This window comes from Lynx rufus, unplaced genomic scaffold, assembly GCF_022079265.1.
Source record: "Lynx rufus isolate CCGP_SWC_20201006 ecotype Redwood Valley unplaced genomic scaffold, mLynRuf1.p SCAF_3, whole genome shotgun sequence".
NCBI lineage: Eukaryota > Metazoa > Chordata > Mammalia > Carnivora > Felidae > Lynx > Lynx rufus.
This window is the reverse complement of record NW_025814845.1, coordinates 17,603,480-17,631,411: the sequence shown is the minus strand read 5'-3', so window position 1 is coordinate 17,631,411 and position 27,932 is coordinate 17,603,480. Positions and strand designations below refer to the sequence as shown.

The window sequence follows — 27,932 nt, the reverse complement described above, 5'->3', positions numbered from 1 at the left end:
TGTGCGTAATCTCCACATTCTCCCAGGGTTGTCTAAATCTCTTCTCCGTATGTCCAGACCCACCAGGTATTCTATAACCTAATCTTCTCGGGGACATCTCTCCCGGAGTCTTCAGGACATAGCTACCCTCCTGAAATTAACTTTGTCCTCATTGTGAGGGTTCCCTTTCCCTTCCTCTCCGTCTCTTTTGGGTTCTGTTTGCTGGGCCCTATTTCTTCCTCTTTCTCGGTCTACTCCTACACTTTCGTGGAGCACATTGTACAGTAATGTCCTAAAGAACGGTGAACAGGAGGCACATTTTCGAGGTCACACATACCTGAAAATGTTTTACAGACGTTGGCAAACTATGGCCCATAAATACCATGTGTCCCACCATCTGTTTTGTATGGCCCCAAGAGCTAAGAATACATTTTACGTTTTAAAGCGCTGTAAAACAAACACACACACAACAATGAATATGAACAGAGACCATAAAAATATTTACTATCTTGCCTTTTACAGAAAAAAAGAAAACAAACTTTGCAGACCTCTGCTTTAGACCACCCTCACACCAATAGTCTGCCTTTCATCAGACATTTGAGAGCAAATCCAACCTGACCTGAACTCAGTGATTAAACTTGACCTAGACAGATTTGAAGCTTTATCATTGTTATTCAGGATGTTTGGTGTGAACATTCAGATGTTTCATACGTTTTCTTGTTATCTTTTCGTTACTGATTTCTAGCTTAATCCCACTACAATCAAAGAATATATTCTGAATGATTTCAATCCCTCGGAATTTGTTGAAACTTGTTTTATGACCAGCATATTTTGCTACACCTGCCTTTTTTTTTGTTAGAGTTTGCATGTTATATCTTCTTCCAGCCTTTGCTTTCAATCTTCTCTGTCTTTTAATTTCAACGTGTGTTTCTTCTAAGCGGCATATAATTGGGTTTTTGTGTGCTCTTAATTCAGTCTGAAAAGTTTCGTTTTTAATTGGTGTATTTAGACCATTTACATTTAATGCAACATATGGATACATTTGGTTTCAAATCTACCATTTTACTATTTATTCCTTATTTGTCTCATCTGTTCTTTGTGCTTCTGCCCCATTTTCTGACCCTCCCTTTATATTAACCAAGTATTTTTTAAACATTATTTTATTTCCCCCTTCCATTAGCTTGTTAGCTATGTACCCTTATAATATTCTTTTAGCGGTTGTAAATCTAAAGATTACAACAAGCCAGTTCATTATTAATAAAATTCTCCAGGAGAAATTAGAGAACAGAAAAAAATGAGGAACCTTATAATGAATCAGTATATATGTTTTAATGGAGAGAGTACTAGAACTCTTGGCAAAGATTGTCTTTTTTTGTACTGGTGGTTATTTTTCATTAGGTACCTTTCGTGTCTTTGTTTCCATGCATGATAACTCCTGAGCATTCATAAGAAAAGGCACTAAATGCAAAGCTCTCAAAATGCATAGTGTTTCGTTCTGATTTGTTGCTGTATAAAAATTCTAGCAAGCAAAATATTTCCCAAGTGGGATTTATTGAGATCAAATGAAGAAAAATCAATTGTTTATTTGCCACAGTTTGGGTATTTTCTCGTTCCTTTCCTTTCAGATGGGCAAAGCACGTAGCTGAGAAAAATGGCTACTTGGGCCACGTCATTCGCAAAGGCCTCAATGCCTACCTGGAGGGTTCATGGTAAGCTGGGGACTTCTGTTAGAATGAACTTTCTCAGCTCTCACCTTTCAATTTGTCCGTGTAGTCTTACGAGATGGAGTCTTAAAATACAACCAAAAATGCAGTTTGCAGGGAAATCACGGCCTCCCACTAATGATATTCAGAGTATCACAGACTGATTGGCTGTTGATTGGAAAACATAGCATTTCCATGTTTAATTATACACAAAAATTAGTTCTCCAGGGGAAGCGTCCACATTCATCAAGTTGAGAGACACATGAATGTATTGACATCTCTTCCGGTCAAGCTTGTTCCTCTTGGTTTCAGAGTGGCGACAGCACAGGGGGTCCTAGCTGAACCTCTGCCTCTCCCTGGCAGGCCACAGAAAGCTCACGGGAAGAAGAGAGAGCAGTGTGTTTAGGGCTCAAGCTACATCCTTCCACTGATATTTTACCACATCTTCCACGGCCGAGAGCCTGGGTTTGCTGGAACTCACTCACCAGACCTCTGATGTCATAGCCAAACAGTCTCCCCATTTTGACTTTCTTCTGATGAAGTTAGCAAGTCTCATCCTGGACCCTATGGGATGAGACACTGCACGTAAAGACTTGTAAATGCTCCCCGTTTGCTGTGCCTTGATTTTACAAATAAGGGCACACCTTTCCAAACTGCAAACCCCCCTGATCCATCGTTCTGTTTTCTTCTGCCAGTCCTCCCATTCTGTCTTGCTTTTCCATTGGGCCATATTTTCTTGGCTGGTTTTTTTGCCTAAATGATCTGGGTATTTCAGTAATAACTAACACGGGCATGCAAATCAGCACATATCCCATCAGTCCACAGCCTCAAAGATATTAGACCAGACCTGTCACAGATCACACTCTGATCTGAACCTTAATTAAAAATTAAAATATGAGTCCAAAAGAACGCGATTTTCTCCTTTGGTCCATGGGTGCCCACATAATCAGCAGATAGCGTTCGGTAAATGAGAATCTTAAAGAAGGCAGGGCAAATGAATCCAATGAAAACAGCACCAAAAGAAATGCTTATCATTATCATCCTGTGAAAGCGTATTATCTGTAACCTCACTCTACACAATCAGAAAAAAAAAATTAATGAAATTGTTATTTTGCAATTGATACACCTTACAATTTTTCTGGTGTTTCGTCTTGTCTCCCAAGTAAGCTTCAGTTCATAAAACTCCCAAATTTGACTTTAATTTATTCTCTACTTCTCACCCTCCAAACTTCCCACCCCCACAAGCTTCTGAGGGGAAAAAGAGCATTCAGATACCGAAGTGTGTATGCGAGGGATTTTCCCACAGAGAGAGCACATCTGTAAACTCCCCCACACCGCCACACACACACACACACACACACACACACACACCCACACACCAAGATGTTTGACACTGTTTTTCCCATAAAGAGAGTGCCTATTAATAGCTGACATTACTTGCCTGCTTTTGAATTTAACATCACAAAGCGTTTCAGGTAGCACATTTTAAAATTTGCTGTGAAGGTCAAGATGAATTAATTTTTGTGACCTGTTGTCCTTCGTGCAATATTCAGCCACAGCATGAGATTGATTTCTTTTTTTTCTTTTGGTAGGGGGAGGGGGAAGTTAAGTGTATTCTCCACTGTTTGTGAGTTTGGGTCCAGTTCAGCGGACTTTATGGAGTAGACTTAAATGCAGGGTGCCTCATCTTGTCATATGCTTCAGGGGATGCCACAAGCAGGGCTTGGGGAAGTCTGCGGCCTCACCTCTTCTCATGCTGAACTCACATGGCCCGTACTCTGTTTGACCTCTGGGTCTTTGAACATGCTGTTTCCTCTGCCCAGAAGTCCTACCTAACTCCGTACTCCCGTTAGGGTCATGATGGCCCTTGTTGATTGCCCTGTGACTTATACCCCAGTGCCCAGCACTGATGGTACCTGGGAAGTGCTCAAAAACAAATGAATGTATGAACGAAGGCAAGTAGAACAACCATAACTCAAGACCCATGAGCAGCATATCGAGAGCATGAAAGATTCTGAGGAGGAAAAATGCTGTCCAGTTTGTGGGACTTAGGTCAGCCTTCATGACAGAGGTAGCAGAGGATATGGCCTTGAGGGGTGGGTGGAATTTCCACTTCGCCATGCAGGGAACAGCGTTTCTGGTGAAGGGAATAGCAGGAACAAAAGCAAAAGGATAGGAAAATTCTGGATGAATCTAGACATTTTTAAGCCTCCAGTTTGCCTTCAGGTGAGATTTGTAAAAGGGAGTGATATAGAATAAGACCAAAGAAGTGCTGCTCTAGGGAACTTTAAGTGGCAGGTCATACACTTTTTACTTTATTTGTGAGGAGTGGGGAGTTATTGATAGTTTTGGGAGAGGGTACTGAGATGACAGAGCTGGGTTCTGAGCTGTTTAACCAAACAACTGTGTTTGATGGTAAAGAGAAGGGAGAGTCAGAAGGGGCATGTTAGTTCAGAATCCAGGTGAAAGGAGCTGAGCATTTGAGCTGGAGATGTGGCACAAGCCAGTTCAGTTCTTCTCTTCTTTTGTCATATAACGGTTGATGTGTATGAAGTAATATGTGATATATACGTAAGTTCTCAAGCGTGATGATAAAATGAACACCTATAACCCTACATAAGAGAATGAACAGTTCTGGGGCGCCTGGGTGGCTCAGTCGGTTAAGCCTCCGACTTCGGCTCAGGTCATGGTCTCGCCATTCCTGAGTTCGAGCCCCACGTCGGGCTGATGGCTCAGAGCCTGGAGCCTGCTTCCGATTCTGTGTCTCCCTCTCCCCTCTGTTCCTCCCCTGCTCGTGCTCTGTCTCTCTGTCTAAAAAATAAATAAGCATTAAAAAAAAAAAAAGAACTGTTGAAGCCTGCATTTCCCTCTCAGATTAAATCTACCCCCACCCCTATGCCCAGAAGTAACAATCCTCCTGAGCCTTATTGTTTTTTTTTCTTTTCTGTGTTTTTTTTTAAACATTTATTTGTTTTTGAGAGACAGAGACAGAGTGCAAGTGGGAGAGGGGCAGCGAGAGAGGGAGACACAGAATCGGAAGCAGGCTCCAGGCTCTGAGCCCAGAACGCTCCAGCACAGAGCCCAATGTGGGGCTCGAACTCACAAATCGTGAGATCGTGACCTGAGCCAAAATGAAGAGTCAGACACTTAACCAACTGAGCCACCCAGGCGCTCCCCATTTCTTATATTAACACACATTGGCATTTCCCTTTTTTGTTGTTTTTAAGAACAATGTGGCCATGAACATTTTTTATGTAGATTGTGGCATGCATCAGAAAAGTTGCTCTGCAATAGAAATTTAGGAGTGGAGTCATAGGGCAGGTACATGTTCAACTTTGTCAGATGATGCCAACGGTTTTCCCAAAGGATTTTACCAGTTTGCTCTCCTGCCAACCATGTATATATTTTTGCTGCTTCCGATCCTTACCAATCTTGATGCTGATGCTAAGTGTTGTTAAAGATAAGTTTCAATCTGGATTTAAAGCCTTTTTTTTTTTTTCTATCAGCAGGAAGGGACATCTAGTATCCATTACAATGGGAAAATCGTTGTCAAAGTATGGTTGAGGCAAAGTGCTTGTATCTCCCCCCACTCTCCAAGCCCCAAAACTTGCCCTGGGGTTAAACAGGAAATCTATGACTGTTGGCCTTCCCACACCACAGGGTGGCTTTTTTGGTACCATCTATCTGGCTGCAATAGAACTAAATCATCCATCAATGTCCCAAGTCCATCCCCCTTCATTTTCTGTGAGTGAATTTATTCTGGACGTTATTTTCAAATTACGTGTGTCAGTTTGATGAGCTTGTGTTTTTCTGTGTTGTTCCAGGATTTATATGGGATAGTTTAAAAGAGGAGCAGGATTGAGAAGAGGGCTTTTTGCTGTATAGGCATAATACGGAAGATAATGTTGTCATGCCTGAGGCTGTCCTCGGACACCAGAAGAAGTCAGCTAAGGAGAGGCTGGCTGTCATGTTTCATTTCTCTCCGCTTTACCCCTATGTGTGTTTTATCTGTGAGCTAGGTGTTTTATTGTCCGTTGTCTTAAATATGTCCTAAATATTCAACCCAGGAGGTTAGCCAGAGGGTGGGGGGCTTGGGGCATGCCAAGTTCTAGCTGAAAGAGATTCACCTTTCTGCAATAGACCAGGGGTCCTGAATTCCACTAAGATCCCAGGATTTTTTTTTTTCCATCCATCCAGTATAAGCTGCTTCAGGCATCGGCAGAGGAAAGCACAAAGAAAATAACATAATTGTTTGAGAAGCTGCTCAGAGGTACTCAGATTCACAGTTCACAGCAAGCAGCTAAAGGATTGATTATTAATATGTATCATTACAAAAGTTCTGTAAATGTGTATGCCGAGTCAGAAGTGGGGGGATAGCAAATGTGCCCCTAAACTCGTTCTTTACCATAAATCCCCTCCTCTCCGCATCCACCCCCCCACCCCCAGTCCTTGTCAGAATGACTGTCTGGGGGACATTTTCACTTTGGTGCATTGGAAATAAAGCTTGAGGCTCTGGTTAGCTTCCTAAACCTTGAAGAAAGTCTTGGAAGGGCAGTACGGTTCTATGGCTTGCCTTTGGGCGTCCTGCCCATAGCAGGTGCCGCCGACATGTTTGTCCCATGATTATAATTATAGAAATATCTGTAATTAATACCTCCGGGCAGTTTGTGTCGGAACACAATTAAGTAAGAACAAAGCACTGGGAGGTAAGGTGGGTAGGATTTCTGCAAAGGTGTCGTTTCTCAGAAGTCTTAATGAGCCGAGCAAGTCTGGCCTTGAGTGTGCTAAGCTTCGCCTATGGATGGCGGTGATATAGGAGAGCACCAGCCTTCGATGATCGCTTCTGCAGGATGGAACACGGGGCTGGATTTCCAGTCAGCATTTCTACAGACATCAATGTTTTTTAGACCTCTCTTTTTGATGGATTTCAGTGCTTCCTCAAAGGAAACGCTTGAGAATTCTGTGAAATTTCCTCTTGGCTTACACATTTAATTGGACAGTGGAAGTCTTCCTGTAAAACTCGTCCCTCCCTCCCCTCCCCACCACCAAGGTAGCTTGAGACAAGATATTGACTTTCTGAAGTTTGTCATAGTGACTCAGTTCTTACAGGAAGCATCAACCTCCTGCCTCCCCCGCAAATTCTAACAGTCTGCCCAAAGTGCTGTCAAAGAAAACGTCCTTTTATTACATTTTAATAATAATGTGAGCCACATTCCATCCATATGGCAGCAGAGGGATCCGGCCCAGTATTTGACCTTGGGCCAGTAAGTCTACACCTCTCTTTCCCTCATCCATCCCCAGGGGGAAACCAGGCACTGGTTCGCCTTCAAGCGTCTCCAAAGAAATGCGAGATTGTAAGACCTTGGGAATGGGTCCCTGTTGCAGAATGATGGGGACTTTCTGCTGGGCCACCTTTGCAGACCCTCCATCTGGGGTCTGTCTGTTCTGAAGATTCTTGTCCCAAAATGTGGTTTTTGCAAGCTGTGTAAGAATATGCCTAGGTGTCTTCTGTGCTGTGGGCTCGTTTTCTGGCTTGTGACGTAGGGGACACTGCTCAGCCAGCCTTGTGTCTCTTTAGCATGGGTCATGGCTAATTGGTCGGCTGCCTTGGATGTCTGAGAAGCCAAGAATCAGCTCACTCAGCAGCTACATGGCCCGTGACCTGCGTTGTGTCTGATTGAAGGTCTCACTGTCCTAATTTGACCCCCAGTCACCTCTCCCTGTCCCCAGGGGTTGGGCCACCAGAAGCTGCTTTAGCAGAGTAGAAAAGACGATTTCAGAATCTGCTTCCTTTGTTTCCCCAACCTTCCCATAAACCAGTTTCTAGGTGGAGTTGCAGTTAAAAAAAAAAGTTCTTAATGTCAACTGCTTAGAATGAAAAATAAGCTTTAGAAACAACTATATACGGCTAAAATAAAATTTTACCCATAAACTGGGAAACACAAGGAAAATGGAGGAAATCATACGAGTAAAAAGATGAAAATAAAATGATTTGGTTCTCACCACCTAGGGATAAGTGCTATTAGCCTTTTTTTAAAAATTTTTTACACATTTTATTTATTTTTGAGAGACAGAGCGTTAGTGGGGGAGGGACAGAGAGAGAGGAGACACAGAATCCGAAACAGGCTCCAGGCTCTGAGCTGTCAGCACAGAGCCAGCCGTGGGGCTCGAACCCACGAACTGTGAGATCATGAGCGGAAGTCGGATGCTTAACCGACTGAGCCACAGGCGCCCCCGTGGTGTTACCATTTTGATAGATAATTTTTAAGTTTTATCTGTTTCCTCTCCATACATGCATCTGCATGTGTGTGTATATGAATGGATACATTTGGTTTTATTTCTGTTTTACAAAAATGGAATTGCTCTGTTTTTCATCCTACCCTCTTTTTTTTTTTTAACCGAAAGGAAAATTTCGCATAAACATCTCTCCACGTTTTTGAATCCTCTTCTACAACATCATTTTTAACGGCCTCATCTGAAAGTGGCTGCACTGTGGGGTAATTTAACTACTCACTGATTTTCAGATACTTAAGTTGCTTCCAGTGTTGTTTTTTGTTCATATAAACAGGTCTCCCATGAACTCTGTGGTCACAGAATCTTTACACGTGTTTCTGTTTTTTTAGAATAAAGCTTTACAAGGGGAAAACTCTTGGCTGAATGGTGTGGGCATTCTTAAGACTTCCCGCATTTAACCATTGGGTTAACCAGCCCTCCCACAACCAGCGGCTGTAGGAATCTGTCCGTTTCCCCAAACCCAAGCTGCTACTCTGTATTGTGAATCTTGTGCCAATCTTTCGACAGGCGAACAGTCATGTCTCATGGTCTTGCGATCATTCAGTTATGAGCAGTATCGAGCATTTATTTTTTTTCCTCTGTGGTTTTGGCCATTGGTATCCAGCCCCTTGTCAACTGCCTCTCCTCGGCCAAACTTCTCATGCATCACAAAAGCTCAGCTTTAAGCTTGCTCAGAATCCTAAGCCCCATGAAGCCTTTCACAAAACCGGGCTTTTTCTACCTACCGCTTACCTCTTCTAAGCGGGGATGGACGGATTCAAGGACCAAAGGCTAAGAGACAACCCAGCCAGCATGCCATATACCATTCGGCCAGTAGAGGTAGCTGTTGCATCAACTAGCTCTCCACCCTTATCTGTGAGTTCAGCCTTTAAGGTAGAAAATAAATCAGTGCCTGCAGTATTTTTAACAACAGTATTTATTTAAAAAACACACACACAACAAACTCATGATTTTGTGGTTTTAAAAAAACTGCTTATTTTGTGCCCTCTTATGCTTGAATATAAAGCTCTCTGTGAATATTAGTAAGAGCCACTATATGAAATTTATTATTAATCATCTATTTTTAGGCACGAAGCTTTGCTGTATTATGTTTTAGCAGCAGAAACTGGAATTGAAGTGTCACAGACAAATTTAGCACACATCTGTGAGGAGAGGCCAGTAAGTAAATGTATTCTTCTCAGAATGGAAGCTCTAAGGTTAAGGATAATGAATTGGGTTGTAGGAAGGCAAAATCAGTCACTTGGCTGAAATATTAATGAATTCACTTTTTCTCCCCTTTCACCCCCTTAGGATCTGGCCAAGAGATATTTGAGCGTGAATTGTGTTTGGAGATACTATAATTTCTCTGTTTTTCAAATCGGTGCTCCTTCGTTTGGTATGTATAGAAAAATGGGTGCTAAATTGAAGCGTTGGGAGCTTTTAGTCTTTAGTAACCGGGAACATCTAACAGCTTTGTGTGAAGTATGATATTTCTAAACAATTAGAAAAGAGTGTGAAAAATCTCTGCTGTTAAGATCATGAGGCTGCCGTCAGCCTCAAGCAATGCGCTTCTCCTTGTCCGTGGTCCCCTGAATACTTGAACCTACCATTTCTTCAGAGTTGGTGAGAGGCCCAAAGAGACAGTTGTTTTGGAGAGATTCTCTGGGCCAGTCGTTTGCTTTTTTTTTGCCCTCAGATGTATCCCTGTCTTCCTCTACTCTGCTCTGTGTAGTAGGGGGCTGATCCCCAGGAACTACAGTTCCCAGACTCCTTTGCCCCGGGGCATCTGATTAGTTTTAGCCAATGAGAGTGCTGGTGAGAAGCCCAAGTATTTCTGCTCTTCTCTCTCTCTCTCCTTTGGGCTGTGTCTCCAGCAATGGCTGCACGTTTATGGTTCCAGCTCCTGCCTGGCAATCCAGCCTCTGTGGTCTCAGCTGGCCTCCAGATCTAGGGATGCTAGTAGTTTCCTGCATTCCTGTTCTCTGGATTGTCGGTTGTTCCTCCATTTGCCTTTTCAGCTCTTCCAACACCCTGGCAACTAACCCTCAGTGTTGAAATCCATCTTTTGAACTACTTGACATAGATTCTATTTTTCTGACTAGACATTGAATGATACATACGCTGTTAAACAAAACTTTTTCCGGAGGGAGAAAATAAAATATATGGCTTGAACAGAGTAAAGAAATACCCATCAGTCATCAAACCCAGGCAGCAAAATTTCAGATGTGAAATAAAGTGCCCAGAGCAATCTTGGCCAATTGGGCTGCAAAGTTGCAGACTGGGATTTTCACAGACCCATTCGGGACAGCTGCCTGGCAAAGCACAAAAATGTGCCTAGAAATGGTGATGCTCAGTACAAAAGCTTTTCTTTTTTTTCTTTTTTCTTTTTTCTTTTCTTTTCTCTTTTCTTTTCTTTTCTTTTCTTTTCTTTTCTTTTCTTTTCTCTTCTCTCTTTTCTTTTCTTTTCTTTTCTTTTCTTTTCTTTTCTTTTCTTTTCTCTTTTCTTGTTTTCCTTCCTGGCACACCAAGGAAACAATGATGTCATGTTTTCACATTCCGGTAGGAAAAACTCTCCGTCACGCAACTGGGCCAACCATTGAAAATGTCAGTCTGAAATAAAACCACTTCACAAATGGGCCTGTGCTTTCTGTCCTGCAGCATATCTGAAAATGGGAGACCTTTACTACTATGGCCACCAAAACCAGTCACAAGACCTTGAGTTGTCTGTGCAGATGTACGCCCAAGCCGCATTAGATGGAGACTCACAGGTAAACAACAGAAACGAGCTCTTGGTGGTGTCTGTTTGTGAGGTTGCAAGGCCTCAAGTCCTCACAAGCCGCCCCCCCCATCTTTATCTTCTTCCCAGTTCACAAAGTCATTCCTCATCCATTTTCATAGCTCTGTGAAGGCATGAACCGTAATGGTGAACGTTTATTGAGCACCTACTGTGGTTCCCATACCATCGTCACAGCAGTCTCATGAAGGGGGGATTATTATAACCATATCATTGAGAGGGTAAGACTGCAACAAGGTGATACATTGCTCAAGGCCAGGCAGGTAGCAGGTGAAGCAGTCCGATCCGAAACCCAGATCTTCTGGCTCCAAATCCAAGAATTCTTTCTTCCAGATCCCATCAAACTGACTCACTGCATAGAAGCTGAAGAAATTGGAAGTGTGGTCAAAATGAGAAGTGGTTTGTTTATTTGGCTGGGCCACCGATTCGGTGAAAGGAATTTGCTCTTGGTGACCTTTTTGGGGGGGAAACTTCTTATTGTGGAATGTTTTTACATTTATAGAGAAGTTTCAACAAGAGTACGGAGAGTTCCTATATACGAATCATCCAGCTTCCCCTAATGTGAATATCTCGTATAACCACAATACCGTTCTCAATCTAAGAAGCCAGTGATGGTTCCGTACCATTCAGTCCACTTCAGGTTTTACCTGGACTTCACTTATTTTTTCACCAATGTCCTTCTTCTGTTCCAGGATCCCATCCAGGGCCCCACATTGCATTTATTTATCGTATTTCTTTAGTCTTCAGTGGGTAATAGTCACCCAGTCTTTCTTTGTCTCTCATGACCTTGATACTTACGAAGAACACTGGTTGGGTATTAGGTAGAGTGCGTCTCGATTGGGCTCTGTCTTCTGTTTCCTCATGAATTGAATGAAGTTCTGCATCTTGAGCAAGGAAAGCACAGAAGTGATGTGTCCTCAGTGTATCGTCTGAGATGTATGTGGTGTCAGTGTATCTCATTACTAGTGAGGCTGATCTCAGTCACTTGGTTAAGGTGGTTTCTTCCGGGGTGCTCCCCGGTAAAGTTGGTATTTTTCTCTTTCTAATTTATATATATATCTTGGGGAGAGAGCTTGCAACTCTGCAAATATTCTGTTCCTCCTCAAATTTCTGTCCACTAATCTCATCATCCTTTAGTAGATCTTGCCCACAACAGTGATTAATGTGGCTAATGTGCTAATGGTGATCTTCTGTTTGCCTCACTCCTTCGACATCTGCTAATCAGAATTCTCCTGTGAGGATCTCAGGGTCATTTTCACGATGGAAGTTGCAATAGTTTTTACCTTCTTATACACCAGTTTTCTGGTGTTGCGCTTTGGGGTCTGATTGTAGAGAAAAAGCTGGAAACTTATGCCTATCTTAATTTTTGCTTTGTGTTTTTAAAAGAGGTGCTGTGTTTCTTTCTCCCTCCTCCTCCTCCTCCTCCCCCTCCTCCTCCTCTTCCTCTCCTTCTTCTCCCCTTCCTCCTCCTCTGTCTTCTTCTTTTTATAGAGAGAGAGTGTGCGCAAACTGGGGAGAGGGAAGGAGAGAGAGAGAGAGAGAGAGAGAGAGAGAGAGAGAGAGAGAGAATCCCAAGTGGGTTCCACATGCAGCATGGAGCCCAACATGGGGTTTGATCCCACAACCCTTGAATCATGACCTGAGCTGAAACCAAGAGTCAGACACTCAACCACCTGAGCCACCCAGGTGCTCCTGAGTGTTTCTTTATTTGGGTTAAAACCCCACATCTCTATCACTTCATAGCTATTCATACACGGCAAGTCACTGAATCATGGAGTCTGTGTTTTGTCATTTGGAAGGTGGAGGTATTTACCTCATAGGTTATGAAGATGAAATGTTTAACGTAGGGGCACCCGGGTGGCTCAGTTGATTAAGCCTCTGACTTCAGCTCAGGTCATGATCTCGCAGTTCGTGGATTAGAGCCCCGCATGGGGCTCTGTGCTGACAGCTCAGAGCCTGGAGCCTGCTTTGGATTCTGCGTCTCCCTCTCTCTCTATCCGTCCCTCGCTCGCACTCTGTCTCTCTCTGTGTCAAAAAGAAATAAACATTAAAAAAAAAATGTTTAATGTAAAGCACCGAGTGCAGCATTGAGTACACTCAATGGACATGATCTTTTCTATTATTATTTCTTCTGGAATGAACTAGGAGTTGGTGGTAAAAGGCCTCATTATAGAGCCAAACTCCCTTAGATGATGTCTGTTGTCACTCAAATTCAGGGGAGTTTTTTCCCCCAATTCTGATTTATGTTTTTGGAAAAACAATGTTATACAAACATTAAAAGATAGTTTTTAAAGCAAAATAAAAATTAAGGGATGCAGCCACAGTTCCATGGCAGGGGCTTTACTCCGTCCTGTCTTCTTGTCCCCTTCCAACCCCGTCTCTCTGTAACGTTAGCAAGATTGCCCATGCCACTTAAAAACCCATCTCTTTTCACACATTGTAGGAATGTGTGCATTTTATTGCAGAGTCTCTGTCATTATTAATTACTCTTAACCACCGCCCCATATTCTGTTGAGCTGAGCTGGTGAAACGTTATTCTCGTGTGCTATTTTATTCATTGATTCGCCACATATTTATTCAGTCCCGCCATGTCTTAGACACTTCTTAGTGATGGGGACGTAAGAGAAAAAGATAGACAATATTCTTGCCTTCGTGGGATTGACAGTCTATTAAGGAAAACGTGGAGGCCATTTCCTGTGTGTTGCAATGCCACAGGGTGCTATGGTGGACATTTTCGTATTTCCATCTTTTGTCTCCACTTGAACACTTTCTTTGTGATTTGGGGGCTAGTATTGCTGAGACAAACAGTCAAAATGGGTTCATGGTTACATAATAAGAGCATATTGTTGACTTGTTTTCTGAAAGGGTTTCTCAAGGAATACCTTAGCAAGCAGTGGTTGAGTGTAGGAAAGGAATTAAAATCTTGTCAGCACTGGATATGTTCACGACTTCATTTTTAATTGTTCTAATTAAGTAATTATAAGTTGCTAACTTCCTTACTGTTTTACATTGCATTTATTTGATTACTAGTGGTGATGGACACTTTTACATATACTTTATGATCATTTACTCTTGATATTTATGTGAATTCTCTTCTCTTATTCTTTGCCTATTTATCTCTTGGATTTTTGATGCTGTTTTTTTTTTTTTAATTTATGTCGTAATTAGTTCTTTATACATTTGCCCGGTAGATAATGAACCTTAAGCTATTACACTGCATACAAATATTCTCTAGTCTATTTTCCCATTTATTTTAATTTTGTTATTCTTCCAAAAGACATTAAAATTATATAAAGTGATTTTTTTTCTTTTTTTCTAATAGTTCAAGTTTTAAGAGTACCTTCCTTTTAGGGGCACCTGGGTGGCTCGCTCAGTTGAGTGTCTGACACTTGATTTCAGCTCAGGTCATGACCCCAGGGTCATGGAATGGAGCCCCACATGGCGATTCTCTCTCTCTCTCTCTCTTTCTCTTTCTCTTTCTCCCTTTGCCCCTCTCCCCTTCTTGCACTCTCTCTCTCTCTTTAAAATAATAATAAAAAGAGTACCTTCCTTTTAAAGAATGGAGAGATATTCTATATTCTGTTCGTGTGTGTGTGTGTGTGTGTGTGTGTGTGTGTGTTGTGTGTGCATCTTAAAGACACAACACTTTCATCTATTTAAGGCTTATTTAGCCGGGTAGTGGAAGTTAAGATTTGAGATTTGGACCTCGTCTGCTTGCATTTGAATCCCAATTCATGCCCCTGTCTGGCTGTGTTACCTTGGGCAAGTTCCTTAACCTCTCTGCACCCCAGTTTTCTCACCTATAAAGTAGAGAAGATAATAGTACCTATCTCAATTTGTTGTTATGAACATCAAGTATGTATAAAACAGAACAATGTCTCACATATAATAGCACTAAGAAAAAGTTAGCTGGGGGCACCTGGGTGGCCTAATCAGTTAAGCGTCCGACTCTTGATTTCAGCTCAGGTCATGATCTCACGGTTCATGGATTTGAGCCCCATGTCGGGCTCTGCACTGGCAGCAGGGAGCCTGCTTGGGATCCTCTCTCTCTCTCTCTCTCTGCCCCCCCCCCCCCACTCTCTCAACCATTTTGTAAAAACTTTAAAAAATGAAAAGGGAAGAAAATGTTAGCTGCTGTTATTTTTATCATGATTATTGCACGGGATAGCAGTGAGAGGCTTAGTGTATACAACCTGTTGGGTGATTTTCATTGAGATCCTTATCAATGGCAACTGAAAGGAAAGGTGGAAGGGAGGATATAAGCCGTTAAAACATGACCATGAATTCTTTGAAGGGCCACAATCCAGTTCCATTCGTAAATCCCTAATGGTACGTTACCCATTGTTTTTCGTTTATTTCTTGGTCCGGCCATGTGCTCAGCTCATGATGGTCAGGGCTTCTCCTCCAGGCAGTGTGGTAGCCTCCATACTTTATGAAGCACCTGTACTGTCAGGCTCTTAACTCTGCTGGGTTTTTTAATTGCATCTGCACAGCCCAGTGAAGCAGGTCCTACCTCTGAGGGTCAAGACCAAGGCATATAAGGAAGAGGTAGGGAAATGTACTTGGGAGGAGCTGGGCTAAGAGGATCACGAGAGAAGGTTCTCCGCATGGGCCTAAGAGAGCAGAGACAAACCCCCGTATCTGACTGTGTGCATGAGAGACTATGTTAGCATGTCAGTCGGGAGTAGCACCCCCAGCCATCAAAGCATTCTGCTAGATTTCTGACATGCTGATGGTGTCCCAGGGCATGATCTGTAAGTGATAGACATTGCCTTCAACTTGGTATTTTGGTTTGTTGATGATACAAGGGCACGTTTTCCAGTGAGTTCTGTCTTGAGAGAATGAGCAGGAAAGGACAGAGTCCCCTGGTTGACTGGTTTCTGGCAGATGGGACACAGCATTCCCTGAAAGCCTCCTGGTTCGCCTGCAAATAAATTTCTCAGATGCATATATTTAGGGAAACAATCCATCAATGAGGATGACAAAAACATCTGGCTTGAGGGACTGAAAAAAAAAATCTAGAGGTTGTAAAAGTTTACATTTGATGAAGGGCATGTGTCTGGGGTTTTATTATAAGGAGTTGATGAGTTTGGTCTGTGGCTTGTTTTCAGGGATTTTTTAACCTGGCTCTGCTAATTGAGGAAGGTGCTATAATCCCACATCATATTTTGGATTTCTTGGAAATTGACCCAACTATCCATTCTACTAACATCTCCATCCTTCAGGAACTGTATGAAAGGTGAGTTCAGGGGCGCCTGGGTGGCGCAGTCGGTTAAGCATCCGACTTCGGCCAGGTCACGATCTCGCGGTCCGTGAGTTCGAGCCCCGTGTCAGGCTCTGGGCTGATGGCTCGGAGCCTGGAGCCTGCTTCCGATTCTGTGTCTCCCTCTCTCTCTGCCCCTCCCCTGTTCATGCTCTGTCTCTCTCTGTCCCAAAAATAAATAAACGTTGAAAAAAAAAATTAAAAAAAAAAAAAAAAAAGGTGAGTTCAGAGCCTCTTTAATACCGTGGAGTCTGGGTGGCGTTTACTTCTTGGTAAAAGTTAGGCTTTCTTTTATTATGTAATGGCAGCTGTTATATAAAGGGCTCAGGACTTGTTTCGATTAGAGAGCACTCAGCTGGACCCAAACAGTTTCCCTGTCTGAAGCTTACCATACAGAATGTGCTCGATCTGAAGTCAAAGTGCGGACCGGGGTTTCCCATGAGGGTGGAAAGACTAACGTGTCCGATTAGACCACGCCTTGCGGCAAACAGAGAAGCAGTCCGACGTCCAGACTTTGGACAGGCGCTCGGACAGAAGTATTGCTCTGGCAGTTCGTTGCTTCGGGGTCCTCTTTGACCCATTCGCTTTTTTATTAAGGACAGGACTCCTTTTTCTGAGGTTTCTGCCAGGATCCTGGAGTTTCAGGGCAGACCCAAGCCCTTTAGAACTGGCTGCGTTTCTTTGTCTTGCATCTCAAGAGTGGCCCATGTGCCCAAAGCGGGAGACGGGTGTGAGGGTCTGATAGTGTGGGTCATAAGTAATGCCACTGAAGTTTGCCAGTACATCCGGATGCCCCGTGCTTTTTGTCCCGCAGGTGCTGGAGCCAAAGTAGCGAGGAGTCCTTCAGCCCCTGTTCCCTGGCCTGGCTTTACCTTCACCTGAGGCTCATCTGGGGTGCCGTGCTGCACTCCGCCCTGGTAGGCGCCATGTCTCCCGGCCCTGCCCACGGGGGTCCCTGCCTTTTGTCAGTCATCTGATTCATGCTTTGGATTTTGCAGATCTACTTTCTGGGAACCTTCTTGCTGTCTGTATTGATCGCCTGGACCGTGCAGTATTTCCAGTCTGTTTCAGGTAAAGATTTATAAGAAGCCAGGGCAATATAAAAACGTAGGGATTCTTTTCACCTACCAAGAAGATGACACTCTTCCTCCTCACGCCCTTGACTATGCTACTTCCTTTCATTAGGTTGGTCATTCGTAGGGTGGAGGTTTCCCCCAAGGTTATACTATAATCTCTGGTGGATGGAAGGTCCCAGTTTTTGTTATATTTGTCAAAGTAAGCGAGGATTTTTTTTTTTAAGTAAGAAGCTTAAGATACTGAACTAAAAGGTCTTCTCCCATTGAAAATACATCCACTATAGATACTCTGCGTCTGTTGCCTTAAATCCAGATCTGAAGCCCCCTCCAGTATGAATTCTTCGTATTTATCCCAGTCAAGGAATCAGATGTGTGGGATGATAAACAAACACTCATGATGAATAAAAATACCCAGCCACATGGAGTCAGAAGGAGGGGCCGAAGAGGAATGTGAAGTGAGCATTTAGGTTAGCGTGATTTCCACTGGTCACTGTTATTTGTCTGAGCTGGCGTAGGACCGTAGTTAAAGAGAAGGACACCGCCTTGGCGTCTCTTTGGGCTTTGGAGTCCAAGCTTGGCTACTCATTAGCTGTGTGACTTATGGTGCGTTGGTTCACCCTCCTGATCTCCCAATTTCTCAACAATAAAATTAGGTTATAATAGTAGCGATTTCCCAGGGATGTCAGAAGGTGAAAAAAAATACGCATGACACTTACCAAAATGACGACTGTGCTTCATCTGAGCTGTTATATTTATCTGGCATATAAAACCCTCTCGGTAAATGTGAGCTATTACGTTCATCTCCCCCGTCAAACCGTAAGAGGAATCAGAGGTAGGATTTCGTGCATCATTTAGGATATCGCACACTTAGTAGGTGCTCAAATTTGCAAACCTCTGACCGTGGAGAATTATAATTTCCCGCCATCTTGGATGACCGCAGAAGGACATAATGTCTCACGAAGACCAGGAGGGACATTTACAAATGGATAAATTAGGACTGGACATGGCATTTGAGCACTTGAGCATTTGCTCAACCATTATTCATGTAGCAGATAATGAAAAGCGAAAGGAGTGCATTCCACCACAGATTCGATGGTGGGAAGGAAGTCACTGTCGCGAGAGGCTAATGCAGAATCACTTCCCTCTGATTTACCTGAGGAGGTTAACAAGGAGCCATCAAAAGCCCATCCATATTTGCTGCCCCGTTGTATGCCGGCTTATAAATTTTCCTCATGCAAATTCTGTCCCGTCCCTAAATTTGTTACCAGGTAGAGCACATTTATTTTGCATCTTGTCAGTGTTTTCCATTTCAAATTATCTTTGTCAGTTTTACTCTGCAGAAATATTGTTATGATTATTACAAATGCAATTCCGTGAGAGGAGCTGAAAATTGTCTTTATGATTTTATGCCAGCTGGTAGCCATGAAAATTCATGGGCTGGTGGAATCGCTTTTATCAGAAGTTGTCTCTTTTTCCTGTCTTCCTGTCTTCATTATCAGTCTCTCCACATTCTCGCCTCCCTGTCCCTCCTGCCCTTTGATATTTTTTTTTTCCCTTTGCTCTTTCACACATGTTCTTCATTTATTTGCAAACTCTTTCACTTCCTGTGCGTACCTCCCTCCCTGTTGCTGGCCTTGGACGAGTCTGGATGGGCTCTTAAAGTTCATTTAATTCTACGCCTTTCATTTCACAGATGGACAGACTGAGGCCACGTAGATGAAGTGGTCTGACCCAAATCACAAAACAAAGTCCAAGAAAGGACAGAGGGCAGCAGGATTTCACACTTTTTCAGACTCGCAATACAGGTGGCCCTTCAGCAACAGGGCGAGTGAGGGACACCGACCTACCCTGAGCTGAAATGCTGCAGATAACTTTGACTCCTCCAAAACTTCGCTACTGCCTGCTGTTGACCAGAAGCCTTACCAGTAACATAGTCAATTAACACATATCTTATATGTTATATATGTCATGTGCTGTATTCTTACATTAAAGTAAGTTAGAGAAAAGAAATTGTTATTCAGGAAATCATAAGGAAGAGAAAGTACTTCCATGGTGCTGTAGTGTATTTACTAAAAACAAACACAAACTTGTGTACGTGGGTCCATACAGTCCAAACCTGTGCTACTCAAGGGTCAGCAGTATTTTAAAACAGTGGCTACCATTGTGTCTCTGACCTATTGTTGCCTTATATAAAAAATATTTTGTAGCACATTTTTTGGGTACCTTGAAATGAACGATAATTAACCTGCCTCCAGGCATATTTTTAAAAATAATACCCCACAGCAATATAAAGGAGAAATAAAAAGAAACCAATTATAATAAAATGATGCATATTTCACTATGTAAATTCTAGCCCCATACCTCTTTATTGTAATGTGCACATGAATCACCCAGGGATCTTGTTTAATGCAGATTCTTGAGTCAGTAGGTCCAGGGGTAGGATTCCACATTTCTAACAAGATTTCAGGTGATGTTCAGGTGATGCTGCTGTTCCATGGGCCACACTTTGAGTAGTGAGGGCCTAGAAGTAAAAAAAAAAAAAAAGTCTCCACGTATTTCCAAAATGTGCCCCGAGTAGTACCTACTAGCCCTGTTAGAACTAGTGTTGTCAGGAGTTAAAATATGTAGTCAATTATTTTCCTATTTTTAAGGTCCTCCCCATAAGTGCAAATTTGTCAATAACTTTGAAATAGGAAGGTACTCTGTCAGTGACTAGACAGTGGGGCAGGGGACGAATTGGCACACAGGAGCAGGGGGAGAAGACGGCTGAGAGGACAAAGCATCTGTCTCCCCAGTGACCCCGGGGCCGGAGGTCTCATGACCTGCCCGGTGGGAAGGGGGCGCCCTCCCGTAGAGGCTGGTGGCCAAGGTGTGGGGAAGCAGGCACAGGAATGAAGCCCGGGCACTGGCCGACAGCGAGGAGGGACCAGATTTGAAAGTCGGGACCTCCTTTAAGTAGCCTCGTGTAAGGATTGTGCTGTAAGTCAGGGATCTTTGTCATTTTGTGATTTGCATTTTTCCTGTTAGTTGTTTTTCAACATTAGTGATTTACCGTCAAACTTTTAAATTGAGCTGTCCATCCGTTTCGCTTTCGGCTCCAACTACCTTCATTTCCCTCCTGAGTTTCTGTGCTCTGTGATATATGGTCCACACTCTGCCACGTTTGCCACACTAAATCGTCCCGCGTCCGGAAGGTTAGCAGTGTGGGACAGTAGCTAACCGCATGGGCTCGGGAGTCATGCGCTCGGATTCTGGCCCTGCCACTGACTTGTGTGACCTTGGGCAAGGGAGGGAGCCCATGTGCGCCTCAGTTTCCCTTTCTGGAAAATAGCAGAAATAGCGGTCCACCTACCTCCTGTTGCAGTTGAGGGAAGCCAACAGCCAGATAACACGACGTAAAGTGCTTAGAAGTGAACAAGCGGTGGCTGTAGCTCCCCGAGGAGTAATATCCTCGGGGGTTTCCACCCTCAATTCAAGCTTGACCTCAGGTAGCGCCTGCACTTACACATCGTGCTTTATCTCAGTAACAGACAAGATTCCCAGAGCCCAGTGGGTTTTTCTACGTTGTTAGACTCTTTTCTCAAACACAAAACGCTTTTTGAAAGTATCTAAAAGATATCGACCAGGCCACGAAGAGAGCCAGAACGAGTACATGAAAAATATCGCACGTCTCTCGTTTCCTTGAACTTGATGTTGCCTCCCAGCTTGTGTTCTACCAAGTGGCTCAGTCTTTCTTGAGGCCAGCGCCCCCCAGGGTAGTGCAAGGGTCCCTGGGTCTTGGTCCACTCACACTGTCGCCAGTCTGATAACTGAACACACGCTGCCAGGCGCCTACTCTGTCTCTCCAAGTCCACTGGCTTTGCAGCTTCTGGTCACCTAGGGGTCCCGCCGGCTTTGCTTCACCTTTTTTCTCCCCGGTCTTCCTTTCTGAAATTGCTGAAGGGGCAAGGTGAGGGCTTAGCGGCCAGTACAACCCACAGCCGGGGCTCAGCCACTTTCCCAGGCTCCAGACCCTCCTTCTCCCGCCTCCCTGAGTCTCCAAAGTGCTCCGCCTCTCCCCTGTCAGGGACACCAAGCATAATTGCCTTAATGGACTCAGGCTTTTGAAAAAACAAAAAAAAAATCCCCAAGCAAAATATGTCTAGAGCCATTTCCTTTTCTGCCCTGCTTGCAGTCCCCCCCTGAGACAGAGAGAGCACGGAGCCTGGCTGGCTGCCCGAAGGAAGGTAAGGAGAGAACGGAGGGGCAAAACGGAAGGGACAATTTCAGAGACTCCTGCCTTACCAGTGTTACCGTGAACTTCAAGTCCCAGTAGAATGCACAGTGTAGAGCAAGACATTTAGAACAAACTACCAGCTCCACCAGGTGTGATGGGCTAACCTCTTGCTCCGATGTCATTCTACTCCAAACGTTCATGATTCAAGCCAACTCTTTCTTTCTGCCTACGTGGTTAGCCCAGTGTCTTTGCAAAAGAGTAAGATGATATGAACGAGATGAATTAAGTCATTTCTACTCTTCTCCTGTCCTCTCCATTTCCAGTTAATGAGGCTGCTGCTAAAACTACAGTGAAATGTCACAAAGCAGTGCTCATGAAAAAAACTAGTAGGCTTAAAGTCAGAGCGACTTAATGGTGAGAATTCACTTTTCTTCGATCTCATTGCCCTTGGCACTGATCTAGTAGCTTTACTCATAAGAAAGGTTTAAATGACATGAATCGTATACTTGCCCCGGGCCTCGCTAGATCTGGAGACCCAGGTGAAGCAGGCTATATCTTCTTCATAGCATAGGATTTCCAGGTCTTGCCTGTTCCCACCCCCTCCTCACGCCCCCCCCCCCCATGCCCCGCCATCTTTGCAAACTTTATTTTACCATTTCAGGACTGGCTCAATATATTTTCTCCAGTTCTTCTTTCTTTCGTGCTCCCATCTGGTCAACCAGCAAGCAGACATTTTTCCTACAATGGTCCACCACAGGGGTTGGCAGATTTTTTCCATAAAGGCCAAATAGTAAGCATTTGGGGCTCTGAGGGCCATCTCAGCTACTCAACTTTCATTATATAGCCAAGGCAGCCAGCCATTGATGACACATGAAAACAAATGGGTATGGCTCGTTTCTGATAAAACTCTACCGAGGACATGAAAATTTGAATCTCATCTGTCTTTCACATGTCATGAAATATTACTCCCCTCTTGATTTTTGCTCGATCACTGACAGTGGTAAAAACAGTTCTTAGATTGCAAGCCATACAAAAACAGGCGGTGAGCCCCATCTGGCCTGTGGGTTGCAGGGTGTCAACCCCTGGGTCTACACCACTCAGGGCCAGCTCTTGATTAGCCTCACTAATGTATAGAACATGGTGCCCCAAGCAGCAAGTAATACAGAAACCATTTCTATTTGGTGCTGGAATAGTCTCTGTAATATTTGAAACGGCACACTCATTTTCCTGGTTACCTTGATTCCAGCCCGGTAATCAAATTAGCACACATTTCAGGTGAGCAGAGACGAAGAGACCACTTTAAAATTATGATGGGCTGTGGGGGGCTTGTCCAGTGATTGCAAACCCCTGATGGTGGGGGGGGGAGAGTTCTCGCATGGATAATAACAAATTTACTGTAGAAACATCAAGCATTTTCATTATGCTCTTACGAGAAGATTTAAAGTGTGGCAATGCTAATTATGCATTCCTTGTACATTTACACACTGGCACTTTTTTGTTTTAATCAGAAAACTGATTGCTGATTTTTCTTGTTACCATGGTGATTTAAACATTCCCCCCCCCCCCCAGAGCTTGAAAAGGAAAAAAATGCATGCTTTAGTACTTTGTTAACTTCCTCAGAGATCAATCTCTGGGCCTAAGGGGGTCTGGGACACCATCTGATCCAAGCCCTTCAGTTCACAGATGAGGAAACTGAGACCTATGAGATTTAAGCATTTTAGGACTAAAATAGCTGCCATTCAGTACCTACCCGAAAGTCCCCTGCTAATGGCAGATAAATGAGACTTGCCCAGGCCGGGTCTCCTGACTCCAGCAAATGGTCTTTGTACCATGTCACTGGGCCACATGCTCCCAGCTATGGTTAGATCATCTACCAGAGTTTTGGCTTTAACCTAGAAACGTCCCATCATCATGCAATACCCTAGGTCCTCCCTGCCCCACCAACCACCACCACTGTCCTGTTCTTTCAAAACCATCTCCAGATTCACAAGATCTTCTGTAGGTGTTGGAAAGGGTCCCTAGGAGAATTCCTTTCCATATCCAGAAAAGCCAGAGGGTTTGGAGCTCGTTCTGAAAGTTCGTGGAATGGTCTCTTGGTGGTGAAACTCTTGACGAGTCTATCTAGAAGTCAGATTGTCAGTGTGGTGGCAGCTTTTTCAAGTTGATACATTTCAGGATGGACACTGGGAACTTCTAAAAATGGTCCCACCTACTGAAGACGGTATAAGACTCCAGGATTGCTGAGCATGATTAAGATCACTACTTAAAGACAAGCTAGCAGTTTGCACAAACGATGGCCCCTGTGTTAACCATATGTCACACACGCCTGCAAACTGCTACCCCCATATCACAGATGAAAAAACCACAGCTCAGAGAGGCTACATAACTAGCTTAAGATCACTCATCTGGTATGTCAGAGTCGTGTAAGTCCTGGTCTTTCTGGCTTCAAAGTTTCTGCTGTTTTCAGAGGCTCCTGGGGAGGGTTCCTAGAAACAAATGCACCAACTCTTTTATCAGTCCTATAAGACATGTCCCTGAAAGTAATAAATCTTAAAACACGTTTCGAGGGTAAAACAGGTATACGATCACTAGTATTAATAGCTAACATTTGTTGAGTACCTCGGCATGCCAGACCCCGTCTGGGCACTTTATATACACTAGCTCATTTAATCCTTATAACCACTTAGCGTGGTATAGATCCTCTTATTTCCCCCACGTTTTAGAGGCAGAAGGAGAGAAGGTAATTTGCCCAAGTCACATAACTGATGAAGGAGAGTTCCCGAGTGGCCAGTGGCCAGAGACTACAGTCTTCGTAACCGGGACACCTCTCAGCCTCAGTTCGTAAAGCAAAGTATGCCAGCCTCAGCACCACTGATATTTGGAGCTGGATCATTCTTTGTTTCAGGCAGGCTACCCCACGCATTGTAGGACTCCTAGCAGCATCTCTGGCCTCTACCCACTGTCTATTAGCAGCAGCCTGCCCTCCAGTTGTGACAACCAAAAACGTCTCCCGATATAACCAACTGTCCTCTGGGAATCACAATTGCCCTATGTGAGGGGCGACTGGGTGGCTCAGTCAGTTAAGCATTCATCTGTTGGTTTAGGCTCAGGTCATGATCTCACGCTTGTGAGATCCAGCCCCGGGTCAGTCTCTGCGCTGACAGCATGAAGCTTGCTTGGGATTCTCTCTCTCTCTCTCTCTCTGAAAAGTAAATAAATAAGCTTTAAAAAATTGCCCTATTTGAAAAGCGCTGACATAAAGTACAAAACTTCATAAGCTTCCCTAATATTTATGGTGGTTTAGCCTCCTTACTAAAGGTAGATAATTAAACCGAGTAGTCACGATTTCCAAAACTTACCCACATTTTATCTAAAGAACATAATTTAAACCAAATTTGGTACATCATCCAACTGGAATAAGAATGTGAATAAAACAAACACTCCTTTCTGATTGACTGGTATAATTAATTCATGGCTCACATTACATCAATGCCATGAAAGAAAAAAAAAAGAGAGAGAGATGACCACAGGAAACATAGACCAGGAAACATAGACATAGAGAGTTGTTATTCTTTCCTTCCTTCCTTCTTTTCTTTCTTTCATTTTCTTTCTTTCTTTCTTTCTTTCTTTCATTTTCTTTCTTTCATTTTTTCTCTCATTCTTTCTTTCATTTTCTTTCTTTCTTTCATTTTCTTTCTTTCATTTTTTCTTTCTTTCATTCTTTCTTTCATTTTCTTTCTTTCTTTCTTTCTTTCTTAACTAAAATATCTGCCTGGAAGTCACAATACAAAGGCAGAACTTCGCATCCCAGGAGGTCAGAACCGGCAGAGATCTTTGCACATCTGTTCCAGTCTGCCATGTTACAGAAGGGACACCAAAGTCCGAGTAACCTACGTAACGGGCGTAAAGTTACTTATCCAGTCAGGTCCACTGGACTAGAAGCTTCTCTCCTGGCTTGCTAGGGTCTAGGTGTGGTTGTGTGTCCTGCACACACTGGTTTAAACATTCAACACCTGTCGTACATGTGTCTCTGCAGCCAGTGGTTCCCGTCCCACACCAGCCCGGGCCTCCTCAGACCCCACGGCCCCAACCACCAGTCCGGCTGTGACTCCAGCTGCAGATGCCTCCGCTCAGGACCAGCCCACGGTCACTAATAACACAGAGCCTTGAGAGTGAACTGTGCGCTCCAGGTCTCTCCCAATGAGAGACAGTCCTTCCAACAGCTGGTATTGGAAAGCTGGGGCTAGGGCATTATACTGATAAACACCTTACATACATGTCTTGTCAACTGGATGCGAATTTTGCACTTGGTGTCTTTTTGTTTGTTTGTTTTAATCAAATTAGGAGGAAGTACCCAGAGCAGGCAGTGGCTAAACCAAAGGTTATCAGCCAGATACAAGGAGACTCCCGATCACAGGGGCCTGTTGAGGAGGTTAATTGGGTCACTGCAGATGTGTGTATGGGGAGTCAGAGTTTGCCCTGTGGCCCATCTGAATCCTTACACACTGAGATGCATTAAAAAAAAATCTTAGCCCCTGTTCATTCCCTGTTATTAAAGAACAGAAAATTGTGACTTGTCTACCAGTTAGAGAATATTTCGGTATGTGTGTTTGCCACAGTCCGGCTCCTCAAAGTCCAAAAGACGGGTTTCAATCTGACTTCCAAGACCCGGCGGTTCTAAGGCACCTTGAAATAAATAGGTTATGGCTGGCAATGCAGGGAGGGTGATGGCTTTGTAAATGGGTTTACATTTTTCTCCTTGGATTTTTCTAGGGTCGGGCTTCCGAATCATTTAATGACATTGTTGGATATCGTTTACTTTTCAATCAAATCCATAAAATAACATTTAGAAAATCCTTAGTATTTAACTGTAGTCTTCTCCATGAATTACCCATTAGAATAGACCGGCAGCAGGGGAATATGCAGGAAATAAGCCTTTAGCTCATAGTTCCGTCCCTACCCCTTATGCCTGCCTGAGTTTGTGTGAGGGTGTGTCTGTGTGTGTGTGTGTGCATGTGTGTGTGTGTGTGTGTGAGAGAGAGAGAGAGAGAGAGAGGGGGTTGGGGGGGAAAGAGGAAGAGCAGACTGTATGCTGTATGCTGCTAAGGTAGTAAATAAATCAGTAATGCAATATTGTGGGTCCAAACTACTCTTTGCACTACTTTATTTACAGTAGTAAATAAAAATTATTTTTATACTGTTGACTTCTGGGAAGTGGCCTTTTTTTTTCCTTTTTCATAGTTACTGCTGTCCTCATACAAAGTCCTAAGGTCCATGCATGCTCCCCAAGGAGGCAAAAAAAAAAAAAAGAGTCCTCCCTATGAGAGGGATTATTTCTGGTAACCATGAATATTTACAGATATAAAGGTGGAAGGAGGCTCTTCTCCAGGGATCCCATGCTCAAGAGTTTGGCCCCCCGTGATGTTCACATGGTGCCAAACATGATTTCGGGGCTTCTGACTACTCTGGGGCTGTATTTATATCAGTTCTGGGTAACACCTGCAGCCCATGCTCTTTCTCGTGTGCCTACTGTGTGTGTAGAACGCTCTTGTTTTATCAAAGGTTGTCTTTCCTGTTTGCGAGCGAGCCAGACTTTGGAGTCTGACAGCCCTGGATTCAAATTCTGGTTCTATATCTTACTAGCTTGATAACCTTGGGTAAGGCATTAACCCTCTCTGAGGCTTGGATTACTGCTTTATAAAGTAAGGGTCATAAAATCCACCCCTCGGACTTCTCATGCAGCTTAAATGACATAATGGAAGTAAACCCCCCCAAGGCAGTGCCCTAGACGTGGTTGATTGTTATTTTTATTAGAAAGAGAAGGCTGAGGGGTGCCTGGCTGGCTCAGTCGGTAGAGTACAAGACTTTTGAGCTCAGGGTTCTAAGTTCAAGCCCCACACTAGGTGTAGAGATGACTTAAAAATAAAATCTTTAAAAAAGAGAGAGAGAGAAGCCCGGGAGTCCAGATACCAGGTAAAGGGCTCTTTGCTCTACCTGGATCCTCTCTCCATGGCAAACACACTCACTCCTCAGTTGCTGGGATCATAAAACTGCTGGTGGCTCACAGCTACATCCCTCACTGGGAACTGCCATCAGCTACAGGGACCTGCCCAAGGTTATGTCCTTGTAAGAGCACCTCACGGCCAATGACTTGTTGATATAGGGCAGGCTTTCTCAACCTTAGAACTAGTGACATTTGGGACCTGATGGCCACCTTGTGTATTGTAGGACATTTAGCAACAGCTTCCCTGGTCTCTACCCACTAGATGCCAGTGGTGCATGTACCCCCACCCCCACCCCCAGTCCCCCCCCACACACACCAATTGTGAGAGCCAAAAAATATCTCCAGACATCGCCAAATGTTTTCACGGGAGTGGGGAGGGAGGGAACTCACCCCTGCCACCCTTCACCTCGGGAATGACCAATGTAGGAAAAAAGGCTTCTTGCTTCAACTTGGAACAGCCCCGAAGGGCCCTCCCAGCTCCAGGATGCCAGCTTGGTGGCAACCTCATTATAGTTCAATATCTCCCTCTGCCCCATTCTGCCTGCCTTGTTTGTGAAGGATTTTCTGACACTGGTCCCATAAAATTTCACATGCCACCCTGCACCTCAGAGTCTTTTTCCAAGG

General features: G+C 43.9%; 1 protein-coding gene across 5 annotated transcripts in view; it reads left to right on the top strand.

Annotated features, from left to right (window-relative positions):
* Positions 1–26,508, top strand: part of SEL1L3 (SEL1L family member 3) — a 105,915-nt gene extending 79,407 nt beyond the window's left edge. For 3 of the 5 annotated variants that reach the window (XM_047091783.1, XM_047091780.1, XM_047091779.1), the window contains 8 exons: positions 1,605–1,688; positions 9,044–9,134; positions 9,267–9,351; positions 10,614–10,723; positions 15,861–15,988; positions 16,827–16,929; positions 17,011–17,083; positions 25,341–26,508. In XM_047091783.1, the coding sequence (XP_046947739.1) occupies positions 1,605–1,688; positions 9,044–9,134; positions 9,267–9,351; positions 10,614–10,723; positions 15,861–15,988; positions 16,827–16,929; positions 17,011–17,083; positions 25,341–25,474 (808 nt within the window). In that variant the 3' untranslated portion in view covers positions 25,475–26,508. Of the gene's footprint in view, positions 1–1,604; positions 1,689–9,043; positions 9,135–9,266; positions 9,352–10,613; positions 10,724–15,860; positions 15,989–16,826; positions 16,930–17,010; positions 17,084–18,781; positions 20,459–21,262; positions 21,315–25,340 lie in introns of those variants that run through there. The other 2 variants (XM_047091782.1, XM_047091781.1) reach the window with 2 other exon arrangements.
* Positions 26,509–27,932: the final 1,424 nt, after the last annotated feature.